At 45.4% G+C, this 14,882-nt stretch overlaps 1 protein-coding gene across 1 annotated transcript in view; it reads right to left on the reverse strand.

The window, feature by feature from the left end:
* Positions 1 to 14,882, reverse strand: part of nol6 (nucleolar protein 6 (RNA-associated)) — a 104,289-nt gene that overhangs the window by 44,114 nt on the left and 45,293 nt on the right. The window contains exons 14-16 of the mRNA XM_078221229.1: positions 13,749 to 13,897; positions 12,650 to 12,725; positions 3,650 to 3,787 (exon numbers count right to left, since the gene is read on the reverse strand). Of these exons, the coding sequence (XP_078077355.1) occupies positions 3,650 to 3,787; positions 12,650 to 12,725; positions 13,749 to 13,897 (363 nt within the window). The remainder of the gene's footprint in view (positions 1 to 3,649; positions 3,788 to 12,649; positions 12,726 to 13,748; positions 13,898 to 14,882) is intronic.

A 14,882-nucleotide genomic window follows, 5' to 3' on the forward strand; every position in this document is an offset into this window, starting at 1 on the left:
AATTGAACCTGGATCCCTGGTGCTGTGAGGCAGCAGTGCTAAACACTGTGCCACCGTGTCAGTCTGTCATTACACACAGAAACAGAACAGTTACACTCTGCCTGTGTATTGTACCTTATCAGATGCTTACAACATCTCAATACACTCCACAAGTAAAGATTTACGGTGAAGCAGAAGGAATTAAAAATTTGAATTGTTCTTTGATCACCAAAAAAAAAAATAGCTAAACTTGGTCTCATCTTATTTCAGGTCATGGAACAAACTGCTGCGTTAATTCAACAGGTAGAAACTTAGCGGCGCAAAGGCTCAAGGAAGTCAAACGTTCTGTGTTTAAGCTTTGAATATGCAGTAGTTTAAAAAAAATATGCAGGAATATAAAAACTTACTGGGAAAATTCCATAGATTCAGGAGAAGGCAGACATTGTCAGAGTGCCCCCTGCTGGGTAGAATGTACAGTTGCGGACGGGAGGCATTTAAAATGTTTCTTCAGCTAATGTGCACAAACCCCCCATCCTGAACTGATAATCAATGAATTACTGAAATTCTCTGAAAAGTTCATCTTCATTGCAGTCAGTAGTAGTAATCTGGATTTTTTTTATAAAACCAGGCCCAATAATTTATTACGCGTACACATGCAAAATAAAACTTTATTTTCTAGGAATCCAGTCGAGAAATCCTCAGATCAGTCTCTGCTCGAGAGAGAGATTACCCACAATACAAGTTCAGAGCAATAGCAGCCCTCCATGTGAAAGAAAAGAGCGTTGCCAGAGTGATTGTGGAATCCCTCTCCACGATATATTCGTGTATCCTTGGCTTGTCTCTCCCGGTTGTGTTTCTTGTAGGTGATGGATGTCACAGATGTTTCTCATACATCTTGTGCAAATGTTGCTGGGTGGCTGAAAGATCTTCAACACTGACCGAGATGATGGTCGATGATGGTCAATGCTGGTCCGAGCTAAGGACCCAGGCTTCTGATATTAATGGCTGCCACCAAGTTGATCTAGTTTCGGCATTTTTCACTCTCCAGTCTCTGGGTGTCAGAAGGTTGATTGTAACATTGCCCAAGGATTGATAGGCTCAGTAGGGCCCGACAGCGATGTGATGTCCAGGTCCAAGACTGTAACCCCCCAAACTGCCAGCTGATTGGTTAGCACATGTACAGACAAGTTGTGTACTGAACGAGAGGAACCAGTAAAACACGGGTTACTTGGCTGTGCCTCAGTTACCTCAGGACTGGTGTCAGTGGCTGCAAAATCCTTTTGTAGAAGTAGACAAATGAAGGAATTGGTGGTGACAACTTAAAAATTTAAAGTTAAGGTTTATTTATTAGTCATAAGTAAGGCTTACATTAACACTGCAATGAAGTTGCTGTGAAATTCCCCTAGTTGCCACAATCCGGCACCTGTTCGGGTCAATGCACCTAACCAGCACGTCTTTCAGACTGTGGAAGGAAACCAGAGGAAACCCACGCAGACACGGGGAGAATGTGCAAACTCCACACAGACTGTGACCCAAGATGGGAATCGAACCTGGATCCTTGGCGCTGTGAGGCAGCAGTGCTGACCACTGTGCCACCGTGCCCACCTATCTCGTGTGAAGAATGAACAGCTGAAAGAAGCACAAGGCAGCGAGTGCTTGTAAACTGCTCGGATGTATCAAACTCCTGTACTCGGAGAACATCCTCACATACACAGCTTGCAGTAAAAACAATGGCCACGTACACAACCCCAACTGACCTTCCCCTGCCCCACTGGGGTGCCGAGACGTAGGCCGCAGTTTCAGAACAAGGGGTTAGCCATTTAAGATTGAGAGAAGGGAAATTTCTTTAGTCTAAGAATTCTTCACCCCCGAGAGCCAAGGATACTCATTCACTGCGTACATCCAAGACAGCAGTCAATAGCTTTTTGGATACCAAGGGATGTGGGGATAGTGTGAGACGGTGACTTAGCGATAGAAGGCGATCATACTGAATGACAGAGCAGGCTCACAGGTCAGAACTACTCCAGCTCCTGTTTCTAACAAAGAAGCAACAACAGCAATTACATCACCTTCCAATTTCCCCAGCTGTGATTGGGTAACTCAGCACTGAGCAGGGGTCAAACTGAGGACCTTCTACTATACCCCAAACTGCACCATCTTAATACAAAGCCAGAGTGGTGACTTTTGAACTAATTTCCATATTTTGCTGTCTCTGCGCCATCTGGAAAGTTTCAAAAGGAATGAAGCTTCTTCAGTTACAAGAATAGATTTACGATGCTGGGATTCTTTAAAGTTTATTTATTAGTCACAAGAAGGCTTACATTAACACCGCAATGAAGTTACTGTGAAAATCCCCTAGTCACCACACTCCGACAATTTAGCATAGCCAATGCACCTAACCAGCACGTTTTTCGGACTGTGGGGGGAAACTGGAGCACCCGGAGGAAACCCACGCAGACACGGGGAGAATGTGCAACCTCCACACAGTGACCCAAGCCCGGAATCGAACCCGGATCCCTGGTGCTGTGAGGCAACAGTGCTAACCACTCTGCCACCGATTCTTCTTCGAGAAGAGAAGGTGGAGAGGTGGTTTGGGAGAGGTTTCTAAAATTACGCAGGTTCTGGACAGTGTAAACAGGGGGGAGGTGTCTCTATTTGCAGAACAGTCGGGAATCAGTGAACGCTGATTTAAAGTGACTGACATCGGCAGCAACAGCAGCATGGGGAAAACCGGTTTAATGCAGCATGTGGCCAGGATGTGGTAAGCACTGCCTGGGCATGTACTGGAGGCAGACATAATCACGGCTTTCAAAGGGGACTGGATACACACCCAAAGAGGAAAACAACTGCCAGGCCACAAGCAAAAGGCAGCAGAATGGGACTCACAGGGCTGATCTTGCGGAGAGAAAGCATGCACAGGACTGGCTGAATGCCCACCTGTCGTGCTGCAATTATTCTATGATTATTTTGCCTGCTCGACCATCTCATTCTGTTACAATGGGAGACGGCTCCACACCATCCTTTCCATTTCAAACAGGGGAGGGGGGGGAGGGATCATTACAGGAAGTCAAAGAAGAACATAATACATCTGATCACAATTTTTAGGTTTCAACCTCTTTTTCCATTTTCAATAGGCCAGGGGGTGCAGCAGGAAGCAGGTGGTAACTGTACCAAAATAGAACATCACTGGGTCAAGAATTGCTTGTTCCTTCCAACATAATCACCACACGGGACAGTTTAAAAATACAAACATTGCAGCAACTTGCCCAGCAGCGTAACGCAATCTCTTTGAAAGTTTATTTATAAGTCACAAGTAAGGCTTACATTAACACTGCAATGAAGTTACTGTGAAATTCCTCTAGTCGCCACACTCCGGCGCCCGTTCAGGTCAATGCACCTGACCAGCACGTCTTTCAAATTGTGAGGGGAAACCGGAGTACCTGGAGGAAACCCACGCAGACACGGGGAGAACATGCAAACTCCACACAGACAGTAACCCAAGCCAGGAATCGAACCCGGGTCCCTGGCGCTGTGGGGAAGCAGTGCTAACTACTGTGCCACCGTGTCGCCCCAGTCTTAAATATAAAAGCACTGCATTGAAGCCAATGCAGCGTGAACATTCTTAATAATATACTTAAGTATACAAAGTGCAAAAAAAAAATCAGCTTACTTCAGTGAATCGGAACACAGGGTGTATCCCTTGGACTGACGTGACGCTCAGGGGAAGTCCAGTGAGGTTCCAAAGTTTCCGACTCAGATCATCATATGACTGCACCACACTGACTATCTTCTCCTCAGACCCTGAATGCTGAGACAGAAAGATAGGATTCTGGTGAATTTTACTGAGGGTTTTATGAAAGGAAATTATGACTTTTTTTTTTAAAAGTATGGTGGTTGATTCTTACTCATTATTGATAACCTTAAAAAAAAAACAGGTTTTATTACAACGATAGAGAAGACCGAGGTTCCTCCAAACAAAGAAAAACTTGTCAGAGCTTTACCACATGTAAAAAGGAAGCGAGTAACTAAAGTAAATATTAGTCTCTTGGATGTGGCGATAGGAGAAATTAGCATGAGCAACGAGAAAACATTCACAAGTACTTTGTGCAGTCTGCACAGTCAAAGTCACAAAGTTCTATACTAGAAAGAGAGGGGTGAAAAGAGCAGGGAAATCAAGGTAATTAATATCAGTAGGAGAGAAATTTAAGGGACTAAGATCCAACAAATCCCCAGGACCTGATGACCTAGATTCTAGGGTTCAGAGAATTAGCTGCGGAGATAGTGGATGCTCTGGCTATGATTTTCCCAATGTTCCTAGATTCTGGAACAGGCCCAGTAAATTGGAAGTTGGCAAATATAACAGCGTTTTTCAATAAGGAGGGAGAAAGGAAACAGGGAACCATAGGCCAGTTAGCCTGACACCAGTCATCGAGATAGTGCTGGAATCGATTGACAGAATTGTTACGGCGCAGGGGGCCAAAAGAGTATTACAGCTTTGTGCCATTCCCCTGCTTTTTCCCCATACTCCTACACATTGTTTCTATTCAAGTAATCATCAAATGCCCTCGAGTGTCTTGATTGAACCTGCCACCCCCACACTTCCAGACAATGCATTCCAGACCCCAACCACGCAGTGTGAAAAGTTTCTTCTCACATCACATTTGCTTCTTTTGCAAATCAGTTTAAATCTGTGCCCTCTCATTCTGGATCCTTTTACAAGGGGGAACACTTTCTCCCTATCTACTCTGTCCAACTCCCTTTCAAACATTGCTATCAAATCTCCCCATAGCCTTTTTCTCTCCAAGAAGATCAGTATCAACCGCTCCAAACTATCCTCATAACTGAAGTCTTGCATCGCTGGAACCATTTTTGTAAACTTCTTCTGCGCTCTCATCCTATCTAGTGTGGCATTCAGAGTTATGATCAAGCAAGTCTTAACAACTCTTAAAAATCATAGCCTGAATAGAAAGATTAGCATTGCTTTATGAAAGGATAATCATGTTTGACAAATTCATTAAAATTTTTTGAACATGTAGCTAGTTGGGTAGATAACGGTGAACCAATAGATGTAGTATACTTGGGTTTCGAAAAGGCATTTGATAAGGTGCCACACAAAAGGTTAATAGAAAAAATAAGGGCTCATGGAGTTGGGGGTGCTTTCATAACATGGATAGAGGATTGATTAATGAAGAGGAAGCAAAGAGTAGGGATAAATGGGACATTTTCAGGTTGGCAGGCTGAGTCCACAAGGAGCAATGCTGGGACCTCAGCTATTTACAACCTGATTTAGACAGAGAGAGAGAGCGATGCGTCAAAACTTACAGACAATGCAAGGCTAGATGAGAATGCAAACAAGGAGGACACAAAGGGACTGGAAAAAGATGTAGTCAGGTTAATGACGGGAAACAAGTTGTCAGATGACGTACAATGTGGGAAGTATGAGATTACTCACTTCTGTCTGGAGAGTAGAAAAGTTGAATATTTTTCAAAAGGCATGAAGCTCGTAAATGTTGACATTCAGGGGATCCTGGCTGTATTCATACAAGGAACACAAAGATGTGCGTTCAGGTAGAGCAAGCAATCAGGAAGCCAAATGGAATGCTGCCCTTCATTGCAAGGGGATTGGAGTACAAGAATAAGGAAGTCTTGCCACAAATCTTGGAACAGTGCGTGCCGTTTTGGTCACCGTGTTTATGGAAGGATATATTTGCATTGGAGCAACACTGGATTGGCCTTAGGGCAAGAGGGTTGTCCTATTGAGAGAGGCTGAGGCAAGTCGGCCTACACTCTCTAGATTTTAGAAGAATGAAAGGCAATTTCACTGAAAAATACAAGATTCTGAAGAGGCTCAACAGGGTAGATACTATCATGTGGTTTCCACAAGTTGGGAATCTTGAACACAGGGCACAGTCTTGGGAGAAGGGACTTGTATTTTTAGGATAGATAAATTTCTTCATTCGAGAGTTTGTGAATCTTTGGAGTTGTGCGTGCAATCATTGCATATATTGAAGGCCACAGGTAGACAGATTTTTGGTGTCTCGAGGAATCAAGGGATGGGGAAGCAGGTGAGAAAGTGAAGTTAAAACTGAAGATCAGACAAGATCACACTGAATGGCAGAGCAGGCTCGACAGGCTGTACAGTCATCTCCTGCTCCTGTTCATCATGCTCTTAGGTTCAATACCAAGCCACAGATCATCGATACCATGTAACAATGAAGCTCTCTTAAAACATGTATTGGAACTGGGCCTTAATAAGATAGGTTGAGTAAGCTTAGGTTATAATCTAGGATCTAAACCTGACCATTTGCACTGAACACAAGGAGATCCATTTTCATTTTTCCACCAAGTCCCACCAGGGTTGTTCACACAGTTTGTTTTGTGGAGGGAGGTTCATGTGTTGAATGGTGTTTAACTATGGGATGCAAGCAGGTTCGGTGGATTGGCCATGCTAAATTGAACCTTAAGGTCAGGGGGACTAGCTCGAGTAAATGCATGAGGTTATGGGGATAGGGCCTAGGTGGGATTGTGGTCGGTGCAGACTTGATGAGCCAAATGGCCTCCTTCTACACTGTCGGATTCTTTGATTCTATGCAACTTACTCAGGAGTGGCAGATTGCCACTCTGCATCCACTCACGTATCCACTCACGTACAGTAAAGTTAACGTTTTATTTATTAGTCACAAATAAGGCTTACATTAACACTGCAATGAAGTTACTGTGAAATTCCCCTAGTCGCCACACTCCGGCACCTGTTCGGGTCAATGCATCTAACCAGCACGTCTTTCAGAATGTGGGAGGAAACCGGAGCACCCGGAGGAAACCCACGCAGACACAGGGAGAACGTGCAGACTCCACACCAACAGTGATCCAAGCCGGGAATCGAACCCGGGTCCCTGGCGCTGTGAGGCAGCAGTGCTAACCACTGTGCACTCCCCCGGGCCGGTGATGCATAAGCTCCCGACTCAAGCGGGTGGGATCCAGGCAGCGCAGGTGTTCAGAGGCCCAGCGTCAAAGTGCAGGGGGACACGCCCTTTTTTAACGGCACTAACTGCCATAAGCCAGTAAATTTGAAGATCCCACTGAGATTGACAGGCCGGAGAGCAGATACAGGCTGACAGTAAGTGAGGGATTTGAGAGGGAAATCGGACTGGGGAGGGGGAATTCAATTGGAGGGGTCGGACCTGGGGGATGGGGTGATCGGAGGTTGAGGGTAGGTCGGTTCTCATAGGAGCAATAGTCAGAAGGTGTCAGATCTGCGATGGGATCCGGTCAGGTCAGACTTCAGGCCAGCTGGATAGAGGGTTAGCTTGGTTCATGGGTGAGAGTCAGGCCTGGGGTGGGGTGTGTATGAGGAGTCCAGAAGGGCGGGGGGATCCGATGTTGGTGGTGGTTAATCATAGAGTCATAGAGGTTTACATAATGGAAACAGGCCCTTTAGCCCAACTTGTCCATGCCACCCACTTTTTAAAAAAAAAACCAAGATGCTAGTACCAATTGCCAACATTTGGCCCATATCTCTCTACCCATCTTACCCATGTAACTAGCCAAATGCTTTTTAAAAGACAAAATTGTACCCGCCGCTTCTACTACCTCTGGTGCAGTTTGTTAGTACTGCTTCACAAAGCCAGGGACCCGGGTTCGATTCCCAGCTTGGGTCACTGCCTGTGCGGAGTCTGCACATTCTCCCCATGTCCACGTGGGTTTCCTCCAGGTGCTCTGGTTTCCTCCGTGTTAGGTACATTGGCCATGCTAAATTCTCCCTAAGTGTTCCCGAACAGGCCCCGGAGTGTGGCGACTGGGGGATTTTCACAGTAACTTCATTGCAGTGTTAATGTAAGCCTACTTGTGACTAATAAATAAACTTTAAAATAAAATCAGTGTTTTATGGTTACTTAACCAGCCTGTCAATTTCAATGCAGGTTGCCAAGAGCAAATCCCATCAGCTCTGCACTGCCACCTGGAGGAGTTTTCACTTATTGCAACTGTAATTTGAACAAAAGGCCAGCCTTTTGACATTCTCTCCAAGACACTATTATTCAACAGCAAATATCTATATAGCACCTTAAACGTAACAAAATGTCCCAAAGCACCTCACAGGAGCATCATAAAAGATATGGCACAAAGCAACACATGATGATATTAGGTCAGGTGACCAAAGAGTTGGTCAAAGAAGCGGGTTGGAAGAAGTGTTTTAAAGAAGCAAAGAGAGACGAAGAGGAGGAGAGGATTAGGGAAGATCTTTCAGGACTTGGAGAACTGAAGGCAAGGCCACTGATGGCAAAATAACTAAAATTAGGCATTCACAATAGACCAGGATTAGAGCAGTGCAGATATCTCAGAGGGTTGTGGGATTGGAGGAGGTTACAGAGGAAGGGAGCAGCAAGGAAGTTGAAAACAAGGATGATAATTTTAAAATGGAGGCATTGCCTAAAAGGGAGGCAGTGTAGGTCCGCGTGCATCAGGGTGACAGGGAAACGGGACTTGTTGCAAAGCAAGGCACAAGCAGCAGAGGTTTGGGTGACCTCAAGAAGTTGGAATATGGGAGAGCAGCAGGGGGTGTATCGGAATAGTCGAGTCCAGAGGAAACAAGGCCTGGTCGAGGGTGTCAGCTACAAATGAGTTGAAATGGGTGAGGTTAAACTGGAGAAGGAAGGTAGAAATGGTCTTAATGATGCCACTAATACAAGGTGAGAAGCTCATTTCAGAATCAAAGGTGACAGGGTGGATGTGGGTAGGATGCTCCCCTGGGTGGTGGGTTTAGAACCAGGTGACACAGTCTCAGAGCAAGGGGCAGGTCATTTAAGACCATAAAAGTAGGGAAAATCCTAAGATATTCTATATCAATGGGAAGAGGATAACCAGGGGAAGAGTAGGGCCCATTTGGGACCAAGGGGGAAATCTGTGGGTGGAGTCCAGAGGACATTGGTAGGGTGTTAAATGAATATTTCACATCTGTTTTCACCCATGAGAATGAGGAGGTAGTTGTGGAACTCGGGGAGAGACTGTGAGGCTCGATAGAAAATCATAGGAGTGAGATGGTATTGGAGGTATCGGCAGGCTTAAAAGTGGACAAATCTCCAGGTCCGGATGAATTGTGTCCCAGGTTGTTGTGGGAGGCAAGGGAGGAAATTGCAGAGGCTCTGACCCAAAATTTTAATATCTCCCTGGCCACCGGGGAGATGCCAGTGGACTGGAAAACAGCTAATGTGGTCTCACTATTTAAGAAAGGTTGTAGAGACAAGCCAGGGAACTACAGACCAGTGAGTCTCATGTCTGTGGTTGGGAAACTACTGGAGAAGATTCTGAAGGAGAGAATCTATCTCCATTTGGAGAGGCAAGGTTTGATCAGGGATAGTCAGCATGGTTTTGTCAGAGGGAGGTCATGCCGAACAAATTTGATTGAATTTTTGAGCATGTAACCAAGTGGTTGGATGAGGGTAGTGCGGTTGATGTATTTTGCATGGATTTCAGCAAAGCCTTTGACAAAGTGCCACATAGGAGACTTATTAAGACTAAAGCACATGGGATACAGGGTGATCTGACAAGGCGGATTCATAATTGGCTGAGCGATAGGAACAGTGTGGTGACAAGACGGCTGCTTTAGTGACTGGAGGCCAGTGACCAGTGGCGTATCACAGGGATCCGTGCTGGGTTTCCCACTGTTCAACATTTATATAAATGATATAGCTGACTATGTGGGGGGATAGGATCAATAAGTTTGCCGACGACACAAAGATTGGCTGGGTGGTTAACAGTGAGGTTGAGTGTCTTGGGTTACAGGGAGATATAGACGAGATGGTCAAATGGGCGGAGAAGTGGCAGATGGGAGTTTAACCCTGAAAAGTGTGAGGTGATACACTTTGGAAGGAGTAATTTGACAAGGAAGTATGCTATGAAAGGTCTGACACTGGGAAGTTCCGAAGAACAATGAGACCTTGGCGTGTTTGTCCATAGATTTCTGAAGGTGGAAAGGCAGGTAAATAGGGTAATGAAAAAGGCATATGGTACACTCGCCTTTATCAATAAGGGGTAGATTACAAAAGCAGAGAGGTCATGATGGAGTTGTATAGAACTTTGGTACGGTCACAGCTGGAGTACTGTGTGCAGTTCTGGTCATCGCATTATAGGAAGAACGTGAACACACTGGAGGGGGTGCAGAGGAAATTCACCAGGATGCTGCCTGGGATGGAACATTTAAGTTATGAAGAGAGGTTGGATAGGCTTGGGTTGTTTTCTCTGGAGCAGAGAAAAGACTGAGGGGTGACCTGATTGAGGTGTTCATGATTATGAGAGACATGGACAGGGTGGATAGGGAGTTCCCCTTAGCTGAAGAGTCAGTTACGAGGGGACACAAGCTAAAAATGAGGGGTGGGAGGTTATGGGGGGATTTGAGGAAAAACGTTTTACTCAGAGTGGTGACGGTCTGGAATGTACTGCCTGGGAGGGTGGTGGAGACGGGATACCCCACATCTTTTAAAATGGATGAGTGTTTGGCACGCCATAACATTCAAGGCTATGGGCCAGGTGCTGGCAAGTGGGATTAGGGGGGCTGGTCAGGATCCTTCATGCATCGGTACAGACTCGATGGGCCAAAGGGCCTCTTCTGCACTGTAGTATTCTGTGAAGACGGAGATGAGGAGGAATTTCTTCAATCTGAGAGTGGTGAATCTTCTGCACTCTCCACCTCACAGGGCTGTGGAAGCTCAATCTGTGAACATGTTTAGGACAAAAATTGATAGGCTGAAGGACCTTTTCTGCGCTGTACAACTCTATCAACGGATACGGAGATAGTGCAGGGAAAGTGGTGTTATGAAGATGATCAGCCATGATTTAACTGAACGACGGAGCAGGCTTGATTGAATGGCCGTATCCTGTTCCTTTGTGACACCAGGGTCACCTGACAAAAACTGAGCATGTACAAAATTTCTGAGCTTTCCAATCTGCCTCTGCTCACAGAGGAACTATCTGATATCATCTGTACACTCCTGCTGCTTCCATATTGTAAAAAAGATGAAGTTTGTTCAGACTCTGCAGTAGATACAAGAATTCAAACGATGCCAGAACTGAGAAACCATCCCCATCAGTAAAGGTTGAAAAGGTTTGGGCTCTTGCCTGGAAGAGAGAAGGCTGAGAGGGTGAGCTGATAGAAATTTTTAAGTCTACGAATGGGATTGATAGATAGATACAGCGATACTTGATGCTATACAGTAGATAGTTGAGTGTTTCTCTCCCCAAGAACCTCTTGTACCAGCAGAACTCACGCAAGCAAACACTGCAGTCACCGTAATTCAAATAAATTCCCTAGGCTGGAGCCACAGAAGCAGCTGAAAAGCTGAAACTGTGTTTCCATCCAATTAGCAGGGATACGCTCTGGATGCCGCTGTGCACAGCATTCTCTTAACTTAATTTGAGGGGAAGAGAAAACACACCATTGGGAATGGTTCAGGTTTGTGTCACTCTCTCTCTCTCTTTCCTCTCCCTCATGCTGTAATTGTGGCAGCATTCCTTGTTCGTATTTTACCCTGCGTCACATTTGTTCCTGTCAGCTTTCTACCTGGGGTTTCATTTTGAGCTGACCAAAAGAGACATGAGAATAGCCCGGACACTGTTTCCTTGGTTAGAAGAGGTGAGACTCAGATATGAAAATGGTGGACAGATAATCAGAGCAGTTGAGGACACCTGAAGACAGCAGATGATGACCTCATTGTACATCATGACCAGAGGGCACTTGCGGACGGCAGAATTTTAAGCAGACACAAGAGAGATCAAAATACACAAAAGACAAAGTAGATTCATTCATTCATTTTGATCTTGGCTGATCATCAAATTCAATAACCTGATTCTCTCTCTCTCTCTCTCTCCCCCCCCCCCCCCCCCTCTCTCTCTCTCTCTCTCCCCCCCCCCCCTCTCTCTCTCTCTCCCCCCCCCCCCCTCTCTCTCTCTCCCCCCCCCCCTCTCTCTCTCTCTCTCTCCCCCCCCCCCCTCTCTCTCTTCCCCCCCCCCATGTCCCTTGATCCCTTTAGCGCCAAGAGCTATATCAAATTTCTGCTTAAAATCAGCTACTTTGTGGGAATTCCACCACCCTCTAGGTTATGGGGATAGGACCTGGATAAGATGCTCTTTCAGGGAAGTCAGTGTAGACTCAATGGGCCAAATGGCCTCCTTCTGCACTGTAGGGAATTCTACAATTCTACGATAGTATTTAGATCATCACATTGGGCAGATACTAACAAATGAGATGTGTTTGTTGGGAAAGATGACTTTCTCAATGACATGGTTCAATCTGAGGACATTTCCACTCAAAATAAGACTGTCGAATATTGTACATTTTTGTAAGTTCTGCCACCTGGGCCACTGCCAAGTTCTCTCATTCTGAACCTCGCACTATCCCTAGATTGAGCCTAGAATTACTTCAGAACCTGGTCTTCAACAACATCAGTAAAAGATGTAGTCTTGATCCTGAAAATAGAGAATGAATCAGAGGGAAGGAAATTTAAAAACCTGATACTGTGTAATAGGTTGTGATGGTTTTACAGGCATCGTATTGGACCATTAGTTCAAAGAATGAAATAAAGCAAATTGGCTATGCCTCCTCCCCACTTCCCCCATCACGGAGTCCGAGCACAGGTGCAACGCTCCTTCGCTAGGTGTTTTTAAATGAAGTCCTTACCCCTTTTTCTACCTCGATGAGGGAGTCCAATAAGCCTCCAACGTAGCACAGTGATGACGTTGGCAGATTCGCGTGTCTAATTGGGAGAGGCAAAAGGAGGAACAGCAGAGGGGGAAAAAAAAACAGCAGTCAGCACTTGTGGATTCATCAATTGTACACTTGGTTCTCACACAGTCCAAATAGCAAAAACTCCAGAATGAAAAGATTCTCTGCTGCTTTTCCTTGGTCACAAATCATGGATAAACGTCCCCATGAACTTTGACTTTATGGCACAATCCCCTCGATTGGATGTTACTCTGTGAGAGCTTTGCCTTTTTATTTGGATGGAGGGATGGAGGAAGGGAGGAAGGAAATTCAAGCGTGACCGTCTTGTATTCATTCTGACCTCACACGTAAAGGATGACCACCTAAACAAGAGTGCCAGGTGGTGGCTCCACCCCACTAAAGGTCAATGTGCCAGGAGAGGAAGGGAGAAATATTAGAAGATGGCGCAAAATATAGGGAGTGGTTTACTAGGGCAAACCCAGGGAGTGTGAGCTGCAGGACAGGAATGAATGGAAAGGGTTAAACGGATAGCCTGATTATAGTATTCACACTCACTGTGGGCAGACATGACAAATTACCATATCGCAAACAGCACGAGCACAGTCACACCCGAGGTGAGATCTTTCCGAGGTTACAGCAACAATAAAAGAATTGATATTTTATCAAGGCTCCACAATGTCTAGAGGAGCCATTGTGCCTCTGGAAAACTAATCAAGTATCAGGGAGATGGGGACAATTAACACACCATCGAAATCGGTTTGACAAACACAATGCTTTGATATTGTAAACAGGCAGACAGGATATGTCCAGAAAACGATAAAAGCTAAAGCACACAGGACAATGGATCCGTATAATGTGATCAAAAACAGAACTGTAACCAATTCAAGGTAACAATCTGATGATCTAATCGAAACGTAGCACTGTGTAACACAAAAAAGCATAAGAATATGTAAGAACCGATGATGAGCAGAGTAGCTTGGAAGTGCAGGAAAAAATTGTAGATAAGCCATCCTTTATGAGCAGTGCATTTTAACGCGAGTTAGCGTTGACTTACAGTTCAAGAAGATGTTTAATAATTTGCTCGGGGATAAGACGTCGGTCACACATGCTGTTACCCTGCCACAGGACAGCCTCACAAATAGATCCATCCTGAAAACGTCTCAGCTCAGAATTGTCTCCCCAAAAGTCACGGAAGTCTGCTGCCTGCAATATTAGAAATAGAATATTTACTCATCTCCTTCAGTACAAGCCCGAACTGAAAAGAATTAAGGCTAGCCAAGTTAGCATGAGGCTCGGTTACTAAAGATGGTACAGTATCTGGTGGTGTTGGCTGAGGTGAGAGAGAGAGTCAGGAAAATCTCAGCCTGTCTTGAAATGGTGCTGGGAGATGCCTCACGTGCGCAGGGAGGTAGTACTTCAGCTGGATTTTCACCGTGCCACCACTGGGGATGGGACACAATGCCACTTAGAGCTACCTCATATCCTCCTTGCACCTCTCTGTCTCTCTCCATCCCACTCCTCCCTCTTCATAGAAGTTCCATAAAACCTACCTCTTTGACCGAGCTTTAGGGTCATCTGACCTAATATCTCTTTTTGTGACTCGGTGTCACATTTTATTTTAGAATTCTCCTGAAGTGTCTTGGGACACTATGTTAAAGACGCTTTGTAAATACAGGTTGTTGTTGCTTCACTGAAATGTTTCCCACCACTGATCATCAGCCCAGTGTTTTAGTTAACACCAGTGCCACTGAATGCTGGTGCTGCAAGAGATTACCTTTATTTATTAGTGTCACAAGTAGGCTTACATTAACACTGCAATGAAGTTACTGTGAAAATCCCCTATTCACCATATTCCGGCGTCTGTTCTGGTACACAGAGGGAGAATTTAGCATGGCCAATGCACCTAACCAGCACATCTTCCCAACTGTGGGAAGAAACCGGAGCACCCAGAGGAAACCCACGCAGACACGGGGAGAACATGTAAACTCCACACAGAGTGACCCAAGCTGGGAATCGAACCCGCATCCCTGGCGCTGTGAGGGAGCAGTGCTAACCATTGTGTCACCTGGCTCAGTATGACTTTAGCTGTATGTTCCTCGACAATGGCAGAGTATTGTGCTCGAGTAAAGCTCCATAAAATATTAATATTCAGAAAACTAGCCATGAACACATGTTGCAGCTACATTGA

This window comes from Mustelus asterias, chromosome 1 (assembly GCF_964213995.1).
Source record: "Mustelus asterias chromosome 1, sMusAst1.hap1.1, whole genome shotgun sequence".
NCBI lineage: Eukaryota > Metazoa > Chordata > Chondrichthyes > Carcharhiniformes > Triakidae > Mustelus > Mustelus asterias.